Genomic DNA, 18,471 nt, shown 5'->3' on the forward strand with positions numbered 1-18,471 from the left:
GTTATCAAAATTTTTATTCTGTCACAATACAAAGTTTGGCCACAGACTTACTAAGCAACTATGTATGAACATATGTTTTTGCTAAATAAACTCCTTATTATAAATTATAGCCCCTAATTGTACTATACATAAATAATAAAATTCATTTTATCATTCATTTCATAAATAGAGAACCCATAATAGAAATCATAATATTTAATACTGATGGAGCCTGACTCTGGGCCAGCTATTAAGTGGTTTGCCTCATTGATTACACACAACAGCCCTATGAAGTAGGTGAATACATGGCCTCAGGCCACAACAACCTTGTATTCCATCCCTTTTACAATCTTTGACAGTGAGAATACAGTCCAAGGGAGTGATTTTTTTTTTTTTTTTTTTTTTTGAGACGGAGTCTCCCTCTGTCGCCCAGGCTGGAGTGCAGTGGCGCAATCTCGGCCCACTGCAAGTTCTGCCTCCCGGGTTCACGCCATTCTCCTGCCTCAGCCTCTCCAAGTAGCTGGGACTACAGGCACCCGCCACCACGCCCGGCTAATTTTTTGTATTTTTAGTAGAGATAGGGTTTCACTGTGGTCTCGATCTCCTGACCTCGTGATCTGCCCGCCTCGGCCTCCCAAAGTGCTGGGATTACAAGCGTGAGCCACCACACCCGGCCGAAGGGAGTGATTGAACAACATTGTGAATGCACTAAATGCCACTTAATTGAACACTTTAAAATTGCTAATTGTATGTTATGCAACTTTCACCTCAATTTTTAAAAGAATGATAATGTATTAGTCTATTTTCATGCTGCTGATAAAGACATACCCAAGACTGGGAAGATAAAGAGATTTAATGGACTTACAGTTCCATGTGGCTGGGGAGGCCTCACAATCATCTAGAAGGCAAGGAGGAGCAAGTCATATCTTACATGGATGGTGGCAGGCAAAAAGAGCTTGTACAGGGAAACTCCCCCTTTTAAAACTATCAGATCTCGTGAGACTTATTCTCTATCACAAGAACAGCATGGGAAAGACCTGCCCTCATGATTCAATTATCTCTCACTGGGTCCCTCCCATAACACGTGGGAATTCAAGATGAGATTTGGGCAGGGACACAGCCAAACCACATCAAATACAATCCAAGTCCCTATCTGGACCCTAAAAACCCTACATGGCCTGATCCCTGGTCTCTCCACAACCACATGTTGTACTTGCTTCCTACACTCCAGGAAGAATGTGCTCTACCTCCTTGCTTCTTGCTCTTCTAACATGATAAGGTCTTCACCCCCTCCCACTCTCAGGACCTTTGTCCTTGCTTGTCCCTAGTTCTGGAATGCTCTCCCCGGGGTCTTAGGGTAGCCTGCTCATCATCTTTCTGTCCCAGTTCAAACATTATGCATGATCTCACCAAGGACTTCCATGTCATCAGTCACTCATTTCTGTTTACTTATTTGCTACCTTTGCAACTATATATTTATTTACTTCTTTTTTTTTCCTGTGCCTCCCTACCCAAGGATGGTGGGGAAGAACATTGTTTTGTTCACCATAATATCTCAGTGCCTAGAACAATGCCTTGCATATAATAGGTACCTTACATTTGTTGAATAAATTAATATATTAAAAAGTTGAGTATTCACACTACCTGATGGTATAACTCACCATTTATTCAAGAAATATAATAGGCCTCTACTGGAGTTTATAAATATCTGCATGATTCAGAAATATTATTGTTTCTCAGTGCTTTAACGAGGTCCCCTTTCCATTTATTCTTCTGCTCTTAGCTAAGTGCTATCCATGAATAGTTTTAGATGTTTCTTTTTATTTGGAATACTTTCTCAGCATAAAGATATCTTCTGGGAAGAATCTCCTACAATTACTAACAGTAGCCAAAATCTTCATCATTACTCATGAAATATTAATGATACAGGGAAAAGAAATTAGTCTTTATTATAATTTATTTCTGAAAATATGGACCTGTATACTATATTTATATCTGTAATAATATACTATATTTATACTATATATCGGTAATAAAAATTAGCATTTTTATTGCAGGTACAGATGCAAGTGAGAAATAGCAAAGCTTCTTTTGACAAGTTAAAGATGGATGTTTGTCAGAAAGTGGATTTACTTGGAGCTAGTCGCTGCAATATGCTATCTCATTCACTCACTACCTACCAGGTACCCACCTCCATGGTCAGCATGTCCTTGCAGTAAAGATGAGTGGTGAGATTTCTTTTTAAAAGTTGTCTAAAGGGTGTAAAAATTTATGTGTGATTAGATTCCTTTGTTTGCTATAATTGCTTTATTGAGGTTATGAAAGTCAGAGAGTCAAAAAGTTCTGAAAAAGACCTTAGAGACTGTCTACTTCTGTAGTTCTTCTCTTTGGTGTCATAGGAGAGAGAGAGACTTAGGGACCATTTGAGGTTGAAGAGGGGAATGTTGAAGAGGCAAAATTTAAGGCCCATTTGCCCTGGTTTAACCAGAGCTGTTCCACTTCTGGGTTTGAGGTTTTACATACAATTTCATCTGAAGCAAAGATTCTGTGCCCCCAAAAGTTTAAAACCTTTTCTGTCATTTTATGGATGAGGAAAGTGACACCTATGAGAATTAAAGTGAACGGCAATGTTGGGCTTAGAAACCAAAGTTTTCTGTTTCTAAGTTATAGGTTCTTTTCATTCTGTCAAGTTGCCATCCCATATCACTTTAACCTCAGAAGTCTCACTTGTGCTTATATTACCACAAATCACATATAAATAACACACACATGAAAAAGTTAGACATTAATAAGTAGGAGTTATTGATTTTTACATATATTTTTAAATGGAAAAAATTGAGTAAACTGTACTTACATAAGAAAAGAGTAATAAACTACAGGAAATGGACATTCACTCCTGCTTTTAGGGAGTCTGCCTATTTCAGTTCAGTACTGTGGGATTCTGGAATGGAGAAAGGATGCACTTGAAAATAACAGTGTGTGATATCTGTTTAGCATCTTGCCTGAAACACAATAGCTATGAGTTCATTTCTCCTTTATTCTCTCCATTCATCCTCCTCACTTTAATCAGGAACCTTGAAGCAGCAAGGAAAATTTCCAATTACTTGAGTTAGCTTGAGAACACATTTTTTGGCAAATCTTTCTTGAACTCTAGATGAAAGGCCAGATTTAGTGGCAAATGTAATTTTTCTCCAATTAAAAAGTTTTATATATTCCAATCAACATAAAGATTGCACATATGTTCCTCCTTTAACAGAGATTGGTATTTTTGTGCTTTTAACATTTCTCTTTTTGATATCTCAGATGTTCTGATCCCTAAGTTTTCATTCTCTTAGCTGCAGTCACTCTCTAGGTGGCTCCAGTGTGCATTCCTGTGCTGTTTATACAGTTAACACCCACACGTGCAGACACAGATGCCGATTCTTTTGCACAAGTACTATTTGCAGTGCTTTATGGTTCCCTAAACTTGGAAAATTGAATTTAGTTCCTGCTGCTTCTTATCTGGCAACTGTTCATCTACTAAACTAGTAAGGAAATGTAGCACTTAAAAAATTATGGAGGGGAAGCAGAACTGTAGTGTCATCTTTTCTTTTTTTGCAGAGAACACTGCTTGGATTCTGGGAGAAAACAGCTCGAATGATGTCCCAAATTCATGAAGGCTGTATTGGCTTTCATCCGTATGATTTTGTAGCTCTCAAGGTACATTGTGTTCCATGTTCTCTTGTTTAGATGTATTACACTTCATTTGGGTGATAACGTTGAAACTATTTTTTTTTTTTTTTACCAAGGTTAATTTAAAATTTACAAAACATTGAGAAACATTTTCCTTCAGCCAAGGGTCAGCACTTTCCTAACTGTAAATGTTGCCAGCAACACGGAAATACATAGAAATACTGCTGGCAGCCTCAAGATACTAGTAGGACAGGGAAAAAGAGGGAGAAAGTAAAAAGAAAATTTAAATACAAAGGAGATAAGAAAAGGCTATGGAAAGGAAAATCTTAAGAGGGACAAGTGATGGAAAGTGGTCATGTGCTCTCAAAAATGACCAGATTACCTACCTGACAGTATTAGAAGTTAGAGAAAAACTTTGTTTTGCTTTTACACTGATGTCATGGATATGGTTCGTGATACCAACATTATGCCAGGTTTCAGTATCTTTTAACTTACTATTCATTCTGCCATATTTTCAGTAAAGCTTGAAAGTGCTGGTTTGGTCAAGCTGCATGTGGTATTTGTGATAGGCTCATATCTTGCATATTTCTGGGGTTTAGGATGGATGTTAAAGTCATGTTCTGACATGGCATCTTCTAGCCCCAAAGATGCCCTTGAATTAGGTTGTTTTTTGTTTTGTTTTGTTTTTACTTTTAATATAATAAATGCTTCGCTGTACGGCATACTGTGTATTTAGGCAAATTTTATATCCAATTTCTGCTCAGAATCAAAATTGAAAATCTTTAGCTGTATTTAGAGCATTGCGATACAGGCTAGGAACACAGTTTAAGTCTTCTTTAGGCCTATTACTAAGTCGTTAAACTAATCTGTGGCTACCCCACATCAGAGTATGTGCAGTTTGCACAGGCAGCCAGGAGAAACAAGTATATGAAGCTCAGTAGCTCAGTTCAGATTACATTAGCATACATGTCCTGTATCTTTCACTCTCTAGTTCGGAACTTCCTATTTCATGTGGTTCTTTAGAATTTATATTCTCATTTTCTTTGCAGAGAAGAAGAAACAGATTCTTTCTATATACTTAACATTGACTTTCTTATCCTTAGCAACTACAAGACACTCCAAGCAAGCTTACTGAAGACAATAAAGATGAACAAATAGGCGGTTTTCTTACTGAACAGCTCAATAAGTAAGCAGGCATAAGTCATCTGTGTCATGTTATAGAAGCCCTGGATACCATCATATGATATATGTGGAAAGAATTGTTTCTTCTCTTACTGAATATTTATTTCTATGTCATTTTTCCAATCAACACTAAACATTTTTGTCATAGTCTGTTTTGTGTTGCTATAACAGGATACCTGAGACAGGGTAATTTATAAAGTAAAAAAGTTTAGCTCATAGTTCTGCTGGCTGGGAAGTTCAAGAGCATGGCCCTGGTTTCTGGTGAGGGCTTTAGTGCTGCTTCATAACATGGCAGAAAAGGTCAAAGGGGAAGCAGACCTGTATGAAGAGGCAAAATCAAGGGGCGTGCTGGCTGTATAACAACCCATTCAGAAGCATTCCTGAGAGAACTAATCCAATCTCATGGGAGTGAGAACTCACTCATTACCATGAAAAAGGCACCAAACCATTCATGAGAGATCTGCCCCAATGACCCAAACACCTCCTACTAGGTCTCCACCTCCCAATACTCCCACGTTGAGGTTGGGGTCAAATTTCAACAAGAGTTTTGATGAGGAGAAATTCAAACCTTAGCAATTTGTTTTGAAACCTTATATATATTTTCCATTTTTTTCTTAATATCCAGATCCTACACAAATTTTTTTCCATTTTTTAACATAGCAGGCAAAGGACATGACGGAAGTATCAAACTAATTGGGGTGATTAAGAGTCTGTCATTTGGGATACTGAGCCTTGTATTAAGAGCCACAAGTACCTCTAGTGACTCTTGAAAGGGGTAGCTAGAGAGAAGAAAGGGACAGGTACCAGCAGCTGTGAAATAAACTATTAGAAATCTGTTTCCAGAATAACATACATAGGACTGGGACTGGTTACCTGAAAATACGGGCTATTGCTATGTACATCCTTCATGCCCCATTTCCCTTTGTCCCTTTGTTTTTCTTTCAAAGCTCCTATTTAATTCTCATTTTAACCAGATTCAATATATTAACGAACTCAGAAATAAGGGCCAAACAGTGATAAACCATATATTGTTGAGTAGAAGGTAATCCTGAGAGAGTGGTTTGTTATAAAGCCCAACGCACCTTGGAGTTTGCCTCTTGGCACATGTCCACTTCCCCTTTGACCTTCTCTACCATGTTATGATGCAGCACTAAAGCCCTTGCCAGAAGCCAAGGCCATGATCTTGAACTTCCCAACCTGCAGAACTAAATGAACCTCTTTTCTTTATAAATTACTCAGTCTCAGGTATTCTCTTATAGCAACACAAAATGAACTAAGACACAAAGGTAATATAAGACGTTTTCCAATCTTCTCTATGAGGAAATCCAAACCAATTTTTTTTGCTAACTTGAATGTATGTTTTAAGATAAACATTGATCAAATGTCTACTTATAAATTAAATTTGTGAATTTATATATTGACTTTTTTTTTTTTTTTAAACAGAGTCTTACTCTTTTTGTCCAGGCTGGAGTGCAGTGGCATAATTGCAGCTCACTGCCACCTCCCCCTCCCAGGTTCAAGTGATTCTCCTGCCTCAGCCTCCCGAGTAGCTGGGATTACAGGCATGCATTAAGCCCAGCTAATTTCTATATTTTTTAGTAGAGATGGAGTTTCACTATGTTGGCCAGGCTGGTCTTGAACTCCTGACCTCAAGTGATCTGCCCACTTCAGCCTCCCAAAGTGCTGGGATTACAGGAGTGAGCCATCATGCCTGGCCTATATTGACATTTAAAATCATATGTTACATGAACTATATTAATTTAGTAAAATTTTTCCATTCTCACATTTCACAAGAGTTTTATTCAAAATCTTCTTATGTATCTTTAGCATTATGAGAGCTACTTTTCAAGTAGCTCTATTAACTAACTAATAGATGGCCAAGCTCTTCACCTTCTCTTCCATCCAAGTTCTTTAAAAAAACATAATACTGTTAGGGAAAATTTCATTACAGGTCATGAATATTTATTTGCTCTGTAGGTTTATTAGTGTAGTATTTACAAGTAAATACTGTATGGATTTTTAAGTATCTTTAAAGATTTATTAAAAACAACTTTCAATACTAGCAACTGTGAGGTCATGCCCCAGGTGTAGTGACTATGTCTGTGTTCAATTTCTTTTTCTTTTTCTTTTTTGAGATGGAGTCTTGCCCTGTCACCCAGGCTAGAGTGCAGTGGCATGATCTCAACTCACTGCAACCTCCACCTCCCAGGTTCAAGCGATTCTCCTGCCTCAGCCTCCTGGGTAGCTGGGATTACATGCATGTGCCACCATGCCCAGCTAATTTTTGTATTTTTAGTAGAGACAGGGTTTCACCATGTCGGCCAGGCTGGTCTCGAATTCCTGACCTCGTGATCCACCCGTCTCAGCCTCCCAAAGTGCTGGGATTACAGGCATGAGCCACCACGCCCGGCCCAATTTCTTTGTCTTAACTTTTTGTCTATTATATCAGATAGATGTTATAAATATCCAAAATTAGTATTGATTGAGGATATTTTAGGCTAACGTGTCTTGCAAACATCACTTCGTTGTTCAAAATAGGGTACTCCATCTTTTCTGGTGTTCTTCATTCCCTTGATTGAGTTCACAAGTGTTCTTAAAACCTTTCAAGGCTTGAAAATGAAACTTCTTACTTATGGTTTTGATGGTGAAGGTTCTTGAAGATTGAGTACTGAGCATGATGCCTGGTGTTTTGTAGATACTCAGTAAATGTTTATTGAAGGAATAAGGGGTGAAAGGTCTGTATAGATCTATAAAAGAAGTAGGAAATTCACCAGATGTAGATTTTAGGGGATCTAGTGGACAACGATTTTGTTTCCTGAGTAGAAAATTTTTTTAACCATATAAAGCTGTTTGGGGAATATGAATCACAAGTGTATTATAACAAAAAATCTACATTTTTTTTTGTTTTTACTTCAGGCTAGGTTTGTCTGATGAGGAAGCAAGCTTTGAGAGTGAACAAGGTAAGATGGTAAATGTATTACTTTGAAATGGTCACATTTTAAATGTCAAAATAGTTTATCACAGCCTTTTTTTTTTTTTTTTTTCTGAGACAAAGTCTTGCTCTGTCCCCCAGGCTGGAGTGCAGTTGCGCGATCTTGGCTCACTGCAAGCTCTGCCTCCCGGGTTCATGCCATTCTCCTGCCTCAGCCTCCTGAGTAGCTGGGACTACAGGCGCCCACCACCATGCCCAGCTAATGTTTTTTGTGTTTTTAGTAGACAGGGTTTCACTGTAGTAGCCAGGATGGTCTCAATCTCCTGACCTTGTGATCCGCCTGCCTCAGCCTCCCAAACTGCTGGGATTACAGGTGTGAGCCACCACGCCCGGCCTCCATCAGCTTTTGTTTTGTCTGGGCAAGTCTGTTTCTCCTTCATTTTTTATCGGGCAAAATTCACCCCCGATATTTCACGTAGGTTCTTTTCTATTTTCCCTAAGTGTCGGCTGGTCTGAGAAATAAAGGGATAGAGTACAAAAGAGAGAAATTTTAAAGCTGGGTGTCCGGGGGAGACATCACATGTCGGCAGGTTCCGTGATGCCCCCCAAGCCACAAAACCAGCAAGTTTTTATTAGTGATTTTCAAAAGGGGAGGCAGTGTATGAATAGGGTGTGGGTCACAGAGATCACATACTTCACAAGATAATAAAATATCACAAGGTAAATGGAGGCAGGGTGAGATCACAGGACCACAGGACTGGGGTGAAGTTAAAATTGCTAATGAAGTTTCGGGCAGGCATTGTCATTGATAACATCTTATCAGGAAACAGGGTTTGAGAGCAGACAACTGGTCTGACCAAGATTTATTAGGCAGGAATTTCCTTGTCCTAATAAGCCTGGGAGTGCTACAGGAGACCGGGGCTTATTTCATCCCACAACTATGACCGTAAAAGACAGCTGCCCCCAAAGAGGCCATTTTAGAGGCCACCCCTCAAGGACACATTCTCTTTCTCAGGAATGTTCCTTGCTGACAAAAAGAATTCAGTGATATTTCTCCTATTTGCTTTTGAAAGAAGAGAAATATGGCTCTGTTCCACCCGCCTCACCAGCAGTCAGAGTTTAAGGTTATCTCTCTTGTTCCCTGAACATTGCTGTTATCCTGTTCTTTTTTTCAAGGTGCCCAGATTTCATATTGTTCAAACACACATGCTCTACAATTTGTGCAGTTAACGCAATCCTCACAGGGTCCTGAGGCAGCATACATCCTCCTCAGCTTATGAAGATGATGGGATTAAGAGATTAAAGTAAAAACAGGCATAGGAAATCACAAGGGTATTGATTGGGGAAGTGATAAGTGTCCATGAAATCTTCACAATTTATGTTCAGAGATTGCAGTAAGGACAGGCATAAGAAATTATAAAAGTAGGCCGGGCGCAGTGGCTCACGCTTGTAATCCCAGCACTTTGGGAGGCCGAGGCGGGCAGATCACAAGGTCAGGAGATTGAGACCACGGTGAAACCCCGTCTCTACTAAAAATACAAAAAAATTAGCCGGGCGTGGTGGCGGGCGCCTGTAGTCCCAGCTACTCAGAGAGGCTGAGGCAGGAGAATGGCGTGAACCCAGGAGGTGGAGCTTGCAGTGAGCCGAGATTGCGCCACTGCACTCCAGCCTGGGTGACAGAGCGAGACTCCGTCTCCTAAAAAAAAAAAAAAAAAGAAATTATAAAAGTATTAATTTGGGGAACTAATAAATGTCCATGAAATCTTCTTCTGCCATGGCTTCAGCCAGTCCCTCTGTTTGGGGTACCTGACTTCCCGCAACAATTTTTGGAGGATGTTTTCGCTGGATATACTATTCTTGGGTAAAAGTTTTTTTCCTTCAGCAGTTTAAATGTCATGCCACTTTCTCCTGGCCTATAAGGTTTCCACTGAAAAGTCTACTGTCAGACATTTTGGAGCTTCATTGTATGTGATTTGTTTCTTTTCTTTTGCTGCTTTTAGGATCTTTTTTTTTATCCTTGACCTTCGGGAGTTTCATTACTAAATGCCTTGAGGTAGTCTTCTTTGGGTTAAATCTGCTTGGTATTCTATAACCTTCTTGTACTTGGATAGTGGTATTCTCTAGGTTCGGGAAGTTCTCTGTTATTACACTCTTTGAATAAACTTTCTACCCCATCTCTTTCTCTACCTCCTCTTTAAGGTCAATAACTCTTATATTTGCCCTTCTGAGACTATCTTCTAGATCCTGTAGGCATGCTTCATTGTTTTTTATTCTTTTTTCATTGTTTTTTGAGACAGAATTTCAATCTGTCACCCAGACTTGAGTGCAATGGCACAATCTCGGCACACTGCAACCTCTGCCTCCTGGGTTCAAGTGATTCTCCTGCCTCAGGCGCCTGCCACCACGCCCAGCTAATTTTTTTTTTTTTTTTTTTGAGATGGAGTTTCACTCTTGTTGCCCAGGCTGGAGTGCAATGGCACCATCTTGGCTCACGGCAACCTCCGCCTCCTGGGTTCAAACGATTCTCCCCTGCCTCAGCCTCCCGAATAACTGGGCTTACAGGCATGCACTACCATGCCCGGTTAATTTTGTATTTTTAGTACAGACAGGGTTTCTCCATGCTGCCCAGGCTAGTCTTGAACTCCTGACCTCAGGTGATCCACCTGCTTGGCCTCTCGAAGTACTGGGATTACAGGTGTGAGGCACTGCACCTGGCCTATTCTCTTTTCTTTTGTCTCCTCTGGCTGTATTTTCAGATAACCCGTCTTCAAACTCACTGATTCTTTCTTCTGCTTGATCAATACTCCTGTTGACTCTGATGCGCTCTTCACTATATCAATTAAATTTTTCAACTCTGGAATTTCTGCTTGATTTTTAAAAGTTATTTTAATCTCTGTTAAGTTTACCTGATAGGATTCTGAATTCCTTCTCTGGGTTATCTTGAATTTCGTTGAGCTTCCTCAAAACAGCTATTTTGAATTCTGTCTCTCAAAGGTCACATATCTCTGTCACTTCAGGATTGGTCACTAGTACACTATTTAGTTTGTTTGGTGAGGTCATGCTTTCCTGTATGGTCTTGATGCTTGTGGATGTTTGTTGATGTCTGGGCATTGAAGAGTTACGTATTTATTATAGTCTTTGTAGTCTGGGCTTGTTTGTACCTGTCCTTCTTGGGAAAGTTTTCCAAGTATTCAAAGAGCATTGAGTTGTTGTCATCTAAATCTTTGGTCATTGTAGCTGTCTCTGCATTGCGGGGGGGGGCACCCCAAGCCCAGTAATGCTGTGGCTCTTGCACAATTGTAGAGATACTGCTGTGGTGGTCTTGGGTAAGATCTGGGAGAATTCCCTGTATTACCAGGCAGAGACTCTTGTTCTTTTCCCTTACTTCCCCCCAAACACATGGAGTTTCTCCAAAGCCAGCAAAATATTGGGTCTCAGCCTGGGCCTCCAGTTACCACTGCTTGGCTACTGCCAATATTCACTCAAGGCCCAAGGGCTCTACCATCAGCAGGAAGCAAATCCAGCCTGGCTTGTGTCCTTCTCTTCAGGGCGGCAAGCTACTCCCTAGCCTAGAGCAGATCCCAGAATGCCATCTGGGAGCCAAGGCCTAGAGTCAGGAACCTTAGGAATCTACTTGGTTCTCGATTCTACACCAGCTGAGCTGGCACCCAAGCTGTGAGACAAAATCCTTCCCACTCTTCCCTCTTTTTTCCTCATGCAGAAGGAGTCTCTCCCTGCAGCAGGTACTGCCTGGCTATCACTGATATTCACCCAAGGCCCAAAGGCTTTTCAGTCAGCTTGTGGTGAATGCTGCCATTTTTAGGACTCTCCCTTCAAGGTAGTGGGCTCCCCTTTAGCCCAGGGCAGGTCCAGAAATGCCATCCAGAAGCCAAGGGCTAGAACTGAGAACGCCAGGTGACTTCTTGGTTCTCTACCCCACTGTGGCCAAGCTGGTGCCCAAGCTGCAATAAAAAGTTCCCTTTACTCTTTCCTCTCCTTACCTCAAGCAGAGGAAGTCTCTCCCTGTGGGCACCATAGCTTAGAATGCACTGGGTCACACCTGAAGCCGGCACAGCCCTGGGTTTTACCCAAGTCCCATGGTGAGTGCTGCCTGGGTGCTGCTTATGTTTATTCAGGGCCCAGGGTCTCTTAGTCATCAGGTGATAAATCCTTCCAGGATTGGGTCCTTCCCTTTAGGGCAGCGCCTTCCCTTCTGGCCCTGGGTATGTCTAAAAATGTGATCTGGGAGCTAGGGCTTGGAATGAGGGCCTTGGGGCTCTACCTTGTCCCCTATCCTACTGTGGCTGAGCTGGTATCCAAGTTGCAAGACAAAGTCCCCTTTACTCTCCTTTCTCCTCTCCTCAAGCGGAAAGGAGTTTCTCCTGGAGCTGTGAGCTGCACTGCCTGGGACTGGAGGAGGGGTGATGTAAGCACTTCCTTGGCTGGCTGGCTGGCTGGTATCTCACTAGGTCACATGTACCCTAACTCCACTGGCTCCAAGTCCAGCACAACACCAGGACTTGCCCAGGAATTGCAGTGCTTGTGGCCTAGACTGCCTTTCAAGTTTATTTAGAACCCCAGAGTGCTTTAGCTTGCTGTGGTGGGGCTTGCTGGAACTCAGATTCTGACCAGTGGGATGGGCGGTTCCCCTCTGGCTGGGGCTGGTCTAACTGCCCCCTCTGTGAGTACTGGCTGAATTCTGCCCCATGTTGCTTTCAGCTGTGGCAGGCAGCACTGAGTTCTAATGCAAAGTCCCACAATCACTGCACTCTCCCTCCCACAAGCACAGATTCTCTCTCTATACCATGTGGCCGCTGCCAAGAGATGGCAGAATGGTGGTGTTGGCAATTCAAGACTGTCTTTCCTATCTTCTTCAGTGCCTCTTTCAGTGATATGTAGTTAAAACCAGGTACTGTGATCTCTCACCCAATGTTTGGTTGTTATGAAGGTTCTTTCTTGTATGGATAATTGTTCAATTTGGTGTTCCTGTAGGGTACAGGGGGGAAATGATGGCTAGAGAGTTCTATTAAGCCAGCTTGCCCTGTCTCCTCTCCCCAAAGATAGGTGCTTTTAAATGCAAAAGTCCAGTTTATAGGGTTGCATGATTAAGTTTTGAGTTTTCCCTCATACTGAAATTTGTGTTATCTTTAAAAAAGAAATACATGTTATATATACAGTCAACATATATTTGAATCACTATGGTAAAGAAGAGTACAGGCTTTGAAAACAGAAAAATCTGAGTTTATATCCTGGCTTTTTAAAACATATCATTTATGGCTCTCTCAGTTGTCTCATCTGAAATAGGAGTTATTTATGCCTATCTTACCAGGGACATTAAGGATAGTAATATTGACAAACTCCATAGCACATAGTAGGTGACCAATAAATAAAAGAAAAAATATTTTCTTTTTTTTCCTTTTCTTCTTTTTTTTTTTTTGAGACAGAGTCTCACTCTTGTCAGCGACGTTGGAATGCAGTGGTGCAATCATGGCTCACTACAGCCTTGACTTCCCGGGTTCAGGTGATCTTCCCACCTCAGCCTCCTGAGTAGCTGGGACTATAGGTGTGTGCTACCTCGCCCAGCTATTTTTTTGTTTTTTTTTTTTTGGAGACTGGGTTTCACCATGTTGCCCAGGCTGATCTCGAACTCCTGGGCTCAAAGCAATCCGCCCACCTCAGCCTCCCAAAGTGCTGGGATTACAGGCGTGAGCCACAGTGCCTCGCCGAGGTATTTTCAAGTACACACATAAATAGATTATACTGATAAAAGAAACAATGTAAGAGACTGTTGTAATCATGAACTCGTATACCTAACCTAGCTTCAAAATGTGTTCAAAAGGTTAGCTAATTACATTTGCGTATGATCCTATACCCCACAAATACAGAACATTTCTTTAAGTCACAAAAGAAATATAACGAACATTGCTGTAGTCTCAACATCTATTCATGCTATTATTTTATCTTTTAAATTTTTCCATGTCAGTAGTTATCTCCCCTTTTAAATTTCAGATATTCATTTGTTCCTTCTCCCTTTTTTCTTGATTAATCTTGCCAATGGTTTATTATTATTATTCTTTCAGCAAACCAACTTTTGACTTTGTTAATCCTCTCTATTGAATATTTTTGGTTGTATAAATTTTAGTTCCTATATTTATTATTTTCTTCTCTTTACTTTGATGTTTTTCTTTCTGGTTTGTTATTGTTGTTGTTGTCTTGCTTTGTTGCCAAGGTTGGTCTTGAACTCCTGGCCTCAAGTGATCTCCTGCCTCAGCCTGCTCAAGTGCTGGGATTACAGATGTGAGCCACCATGCCCAGCCATCTTTCTTTCTTTCTTTCTTTAAGGCTATATTCCTCAAAATTTTAATTTTCCTATATCTTACAAGTTTTCTTTTAAAACAGCTTTATCAAGATATACTTTATGTATAATGAAACTCACTCATTTCAAGTGTATAAGTCAGTGATTTTTAATTTATTACTGAGTGGCACTACCATTTCCATTAATCAATTTTAGAACATTTTCATCCCCTCAGTAAGCTCTCTTATGCCCATTTGCAATAATCCCTGTTCCCACCCCTAGCTAACCACTACTGTACTTTTTCTCTGTATGAATTTGTATTTTCTGGACATTTATAAGTAGAATCATCCAATATGTGGTCTTCTCATGTCTAGCTTCTTTCACTTCATTTAATGCTTTTGAGGTTCATCCATGATGGGGCTTGTATCAGGAGTTCCTTCCTTTTTATTAATGAATCCATTGTATAAAGGTCCATACATTTTGATATATAGTATTTTCATTATCATTCAATTTCAGTTATTTAAAAATTTTCATTCCATCTTCCATGACTCATGACCATGAATGATTTGTAACTGTGTTTCTGAAATTGCCAAATTATGGAAATAGAAAAATTCATCTTTTTGTTATTGATTTTAACCAAGTTGCATCATGGTCAGAGAATGTGTTCTTATGACACTAATTCTTTGAATTATTGGAACTTTTTCTTTATGGAATAACAAGTAGCCAAGTTTTGTAAATGTTTCATGTTTCTTGAGAAGAATGTATACTCAAACTGTTGAATGCAGGAGCCTGTTTATATTGTTAAATCAAGCTTGTTATTTGTGTTGCTCTACGTCTTCTATATCTTTACTAATTTTTGTTTACTTGTTGAGAAATGTGTTTTAAAATCTTCCTCTGTTAAATTGGATTTTCAACTTTGTCCTGTAGTCTTTGACTTGATGTATTTTGAGGATCTGGGGGTAAGGGGTGTTAGAAATGTTTGTTTCTTGGTGTCACAAAGAAACAGCATTTGAACATTAATTTTCTTAGACAATTTTTACTTTTTGTAGAAAGGGTGCTCATCGCAGATGGAACAATGGTGAGAGCACACCTGAACAAAGGGAGGAAGCAATTTTTATCCCTTATGCAGCTTGTCCCTGCTACTGTGTCCTGTCTCCATTGGCTGGAGCCAGACCTCACAATCTAAACTGAACCCGATTGGCTAATGGTTTAAAATTTTTCTAAATAGGTAAAGGCAAGGGAGAATAAAGGAAAAGAGGAAGTTGCTTATGCCAAATAGGGAAGGGGCATAGGCTGCAAGCTGGAATGTGCCCATGAGCATGTCCAGCACAAATATCTTGGGTAAGGTGCAAGGATATAGAATGTACTACGTGCCTGTGAGCATGTCTAACAGCTACATTAGGGCTTAACAAAGAGTTATTAGCACAAAGCAAGGAGGCTTGACGGAAGTTAGTCTTTAAAATAAATTATTATTTTTAACACTTATGATTTATTTTTTTAATGAGAAGGAAAATTTGAAGAAGAAACTTTTTACTTTCTACAGGGGTATATACAAGTTTAGAATTTTTATATCATTTTGGTGAATTAATTTTTTATTGTTATACAGTGACCTTTTCTGGCTTTAATAATACTTTTTGGGGCCAGGCATGGTGGTGCATGCCTGTAATCCCAGCACTTTGGGAGGCTCAGGCAGGCGGATAGCCTGAGCCCAGGAGTTCAAGACCAGCCTGGGCAACATGGTGAAACCCCGTCTCTATAAAAAATTAGCCAGGTGTGGTGGCGTGCACCTGTAGTCCCAGCTACTCCAGAAACTGAGGGGGGATGATCAGTTGAGTGTGGGTAGGTAGAGGCTGCAGTGAGCCAAGATTGCTCCACTGCACTCCAGTGTGGTCGACAGAGTGACAACCTGTCGAAATAATAATAATAATGAATTTTTGGCTTAAAGTCTCCTTTATATTAGTAGAGCATAACTAGCTTTCTTTTATTAAATAATATTTTCTTAGTATCCCTTTTCCATCCTTTTCCTTTCAATCTTCCCATGTCCTTTTTATTATTATTATTATTATTATTTTTTGAGATGGAGTCTTGCTCTGTCACCCAGGCTGGAGTGCAGTGGCACAATCTCAGCTCATACAACCTCTGCCTCCTGGGTTCAAGCGATTCTCCTGCTTCGGCCTCCTGAGTAGCTGGGATTACAGGCACCCACCACCACACCCAGCTAATTTTTTTTAGTAGTGACATGGTTTCGCCATGTTGGCCAGGCAGGTCTCAAACTCCTGACCTCAGGTGATCTGCCTGCTTCGGACTCCCAGAATGCTGGGACTACAGGTGTAATGCCTAGCCCTCACCATGTCCTTCTAACTGAGATATGTCTCATAAACAAGGTTTAGTTGGATTTTTTTTTTAAAGCCCAGTATGTCAACTTGTCATTCTTTTAACTGGCGAGTTTAGTCCATTTATGTTTATTGTCACTATGTTTGGACCTGTATTTTCTGTTTTCCATTTGTTTTGTCCTTCCAATCCCATTATTTTGTCTCCTGTTTTGGTTCATTTTGAACTATTTGAAGTTTTTTTTTTTTTTTTCATTTGTTTTAAAAGTTTTCTTCATCCTCCCCCACCCCTGCCATTTACTGATTTGAAAGTTATACATTTTATTTCCATTTCTGATTTTTCTAATTTTCTACAAATTAGAACATCATTCTTGTTTTACAAAAAAATTGAGATTTACCAATATTTTTCCTGTCTTACTATTTCTTTCTATATTTCAGATCTTCGTTGTGAGTTCATTTTCCTTTCTCCTTGACTACCTTCTTTAGATATATTTTTTCTTTTTTTGAGACAGAGTCTTGCTCTAATTCAATTTCTGTATCTGGCTGCTTTTAGGATGTGCTCTTTGTTTTTGGTATTCTGCTCTTTCAGCACAGTGTGTCGAAATGTGCAATTTTTATTTTTTAATTTTTGCTAGTATAAATTATATTTCTTATATTTGTGCCTTTTACTAGTTCTGGAAACTGCTCAACCATTATTTTTTTTAGTGTGATAAAATATGCATGACTCAACTATTATCTTTAAAAATATTCTCTCTCGGCCAGGCACGGTGGCTCACACCTGTAATCCCAGCACTTTGGGAGGCCGAGGCGGGTGGATCACGAGGTCAGGAGATCGAGACCATCCTGGCTAACACGGTGAAACCCTGTCTCTACTAAAAAATACAAAAAATTAGCCGAGTGTGGTGGCACGTGCCTGTAGTCCCAGCTACTCGGGAGGGTGAGGCAGGAGAATCGCTTAAACCTGGGAGGCAGAGAATGCAGTGAGCTGAGATCGTGCCACTGCACTTCAGCCTGGCGACAGAGTTACACTCCGTCTAAAAAAAAAAAAAAAGTATAAAGCAGCCTTTGAATTAAAAGTAGACCATATCCTTAATAGCCCCATGTAGAACAATGAACCTGGACCCCTATCTCTCACCATATACAAAATCAACTCAAAATGGATCAAAGACTTAAATATAAGAGCCAAAGCTATTAAAATATGAGGGAAAAACCTAAGGAAAATGCTCCTGGACGTTTTTCTAGGCAAAGAATTTATGAGTGAGACCTCAAAAGCACAGAGAACAAAACCAAAAATAGATAAAAGGGACTTAATTAAACTAAAAAGCTTCTGCACAGCAAAATAAATTATCAACAGAGTATAGCTATAATCTCTTCAGTGGGATAAAATATTTGCAAACTGTTCTTCCAGCAAGGGACTAATATCCAGAATGTACGAGGAACTCAAATAATTCAACAAGAAAAATAAACATTAAAAAGGGGGCAAAGAACATGAATAGTAGACATTTCTCAAAAGAAGACATACCAGTGGTCAATAGGTATATGAAACAGTGCTGAACATCACTAATCATCAGGGAAATGCAAATCAAATCCACAGTGAGATATCAGCTTACCCTAGTCAGAATGGCTATTATTAAAAAGACAAACAATAACAGATGCTGGTGAGAATGCAGAGAAAAGAGAACTCTTATACACTGTTGGTGGGAATGTAAACTAGTATAGCCACTATGAAAAACAGTATAGAGATTGCTCAGAAAATTAAAAATAGAATTATTTGATGCAGTAATCCACTAGTGGTTATCTATCCAAAGAAAAATAATATATCAAAGTGATACCTGCACTTGCACGATTATTGCATGAGTATTCATAATAGCAGGGATATAGAATCAACCCTAAGTGTCCATCAATGGATGAATGGATGAAGAAAAAGTAGTATACATACACAAGGGAATACTATTCAGCCGTAAGAAGAATGAAATCCTATTATTTGCAGCAACATGGATAGAACTGGAGGTCATTATCTGAAGTGAAATAAGCCAGGCACAAAAAGACAAATATCATACATTCTCACTTATATGTGGCAG

The 18,471-nt window shown here is 39.8% G+C and overlaps 1 protein-coding gene across 6 annotated transcripts in view; it reads left to right on the forward strand.

The window, feature by feature from the left end:
- ICA1L (islet cell autoantigen 1 like) overlaps positions 1-18,471 on the forward strand; it is an 89,417-nt gene that overhangs the window by 49,609 nt on the left and 21,337 nt on the right. For all 6 annotated transcript variants that reach the window (XM_032754908.2, XM_032754907.2, XM_058439614.1 and 3 more), the window contains 4 exons: positions 2,037-2,162; positions 3,580-3,678; positions 4,755-4,837; positions 7,750-7,793. In XM_032754908.2, coding sequence (XP_032610799.1) covers positions 2,037-2,162; positions 3,580-3,678; positions 4,755-4,837; positions 7,750-7,793 — 352 coding nt within the window. The remainder of the gene's footprint in view (positions 1-2,036; positions 2,163-3,579; positions 3,679-4,754; positions 4,838-7,749; positions 7,794-18,471) is intronic.

The sequence above is a fragment of the Hylobates moloch genome, unplaced genomic scaffold, assembly GCF_009828535.3.
Source record: "Hylobates moloch isolate HMO894 unplaced genomic scaffold, HMol_V3 SCAFFOLD_1, whole genome shotgun sequence".
Taxonomy (NCBI): Eukaryota; Metazoa; Chordata; class Mammalia; order Primates; family Hylobatidae; genus Hylobates; species Hylobates moloch.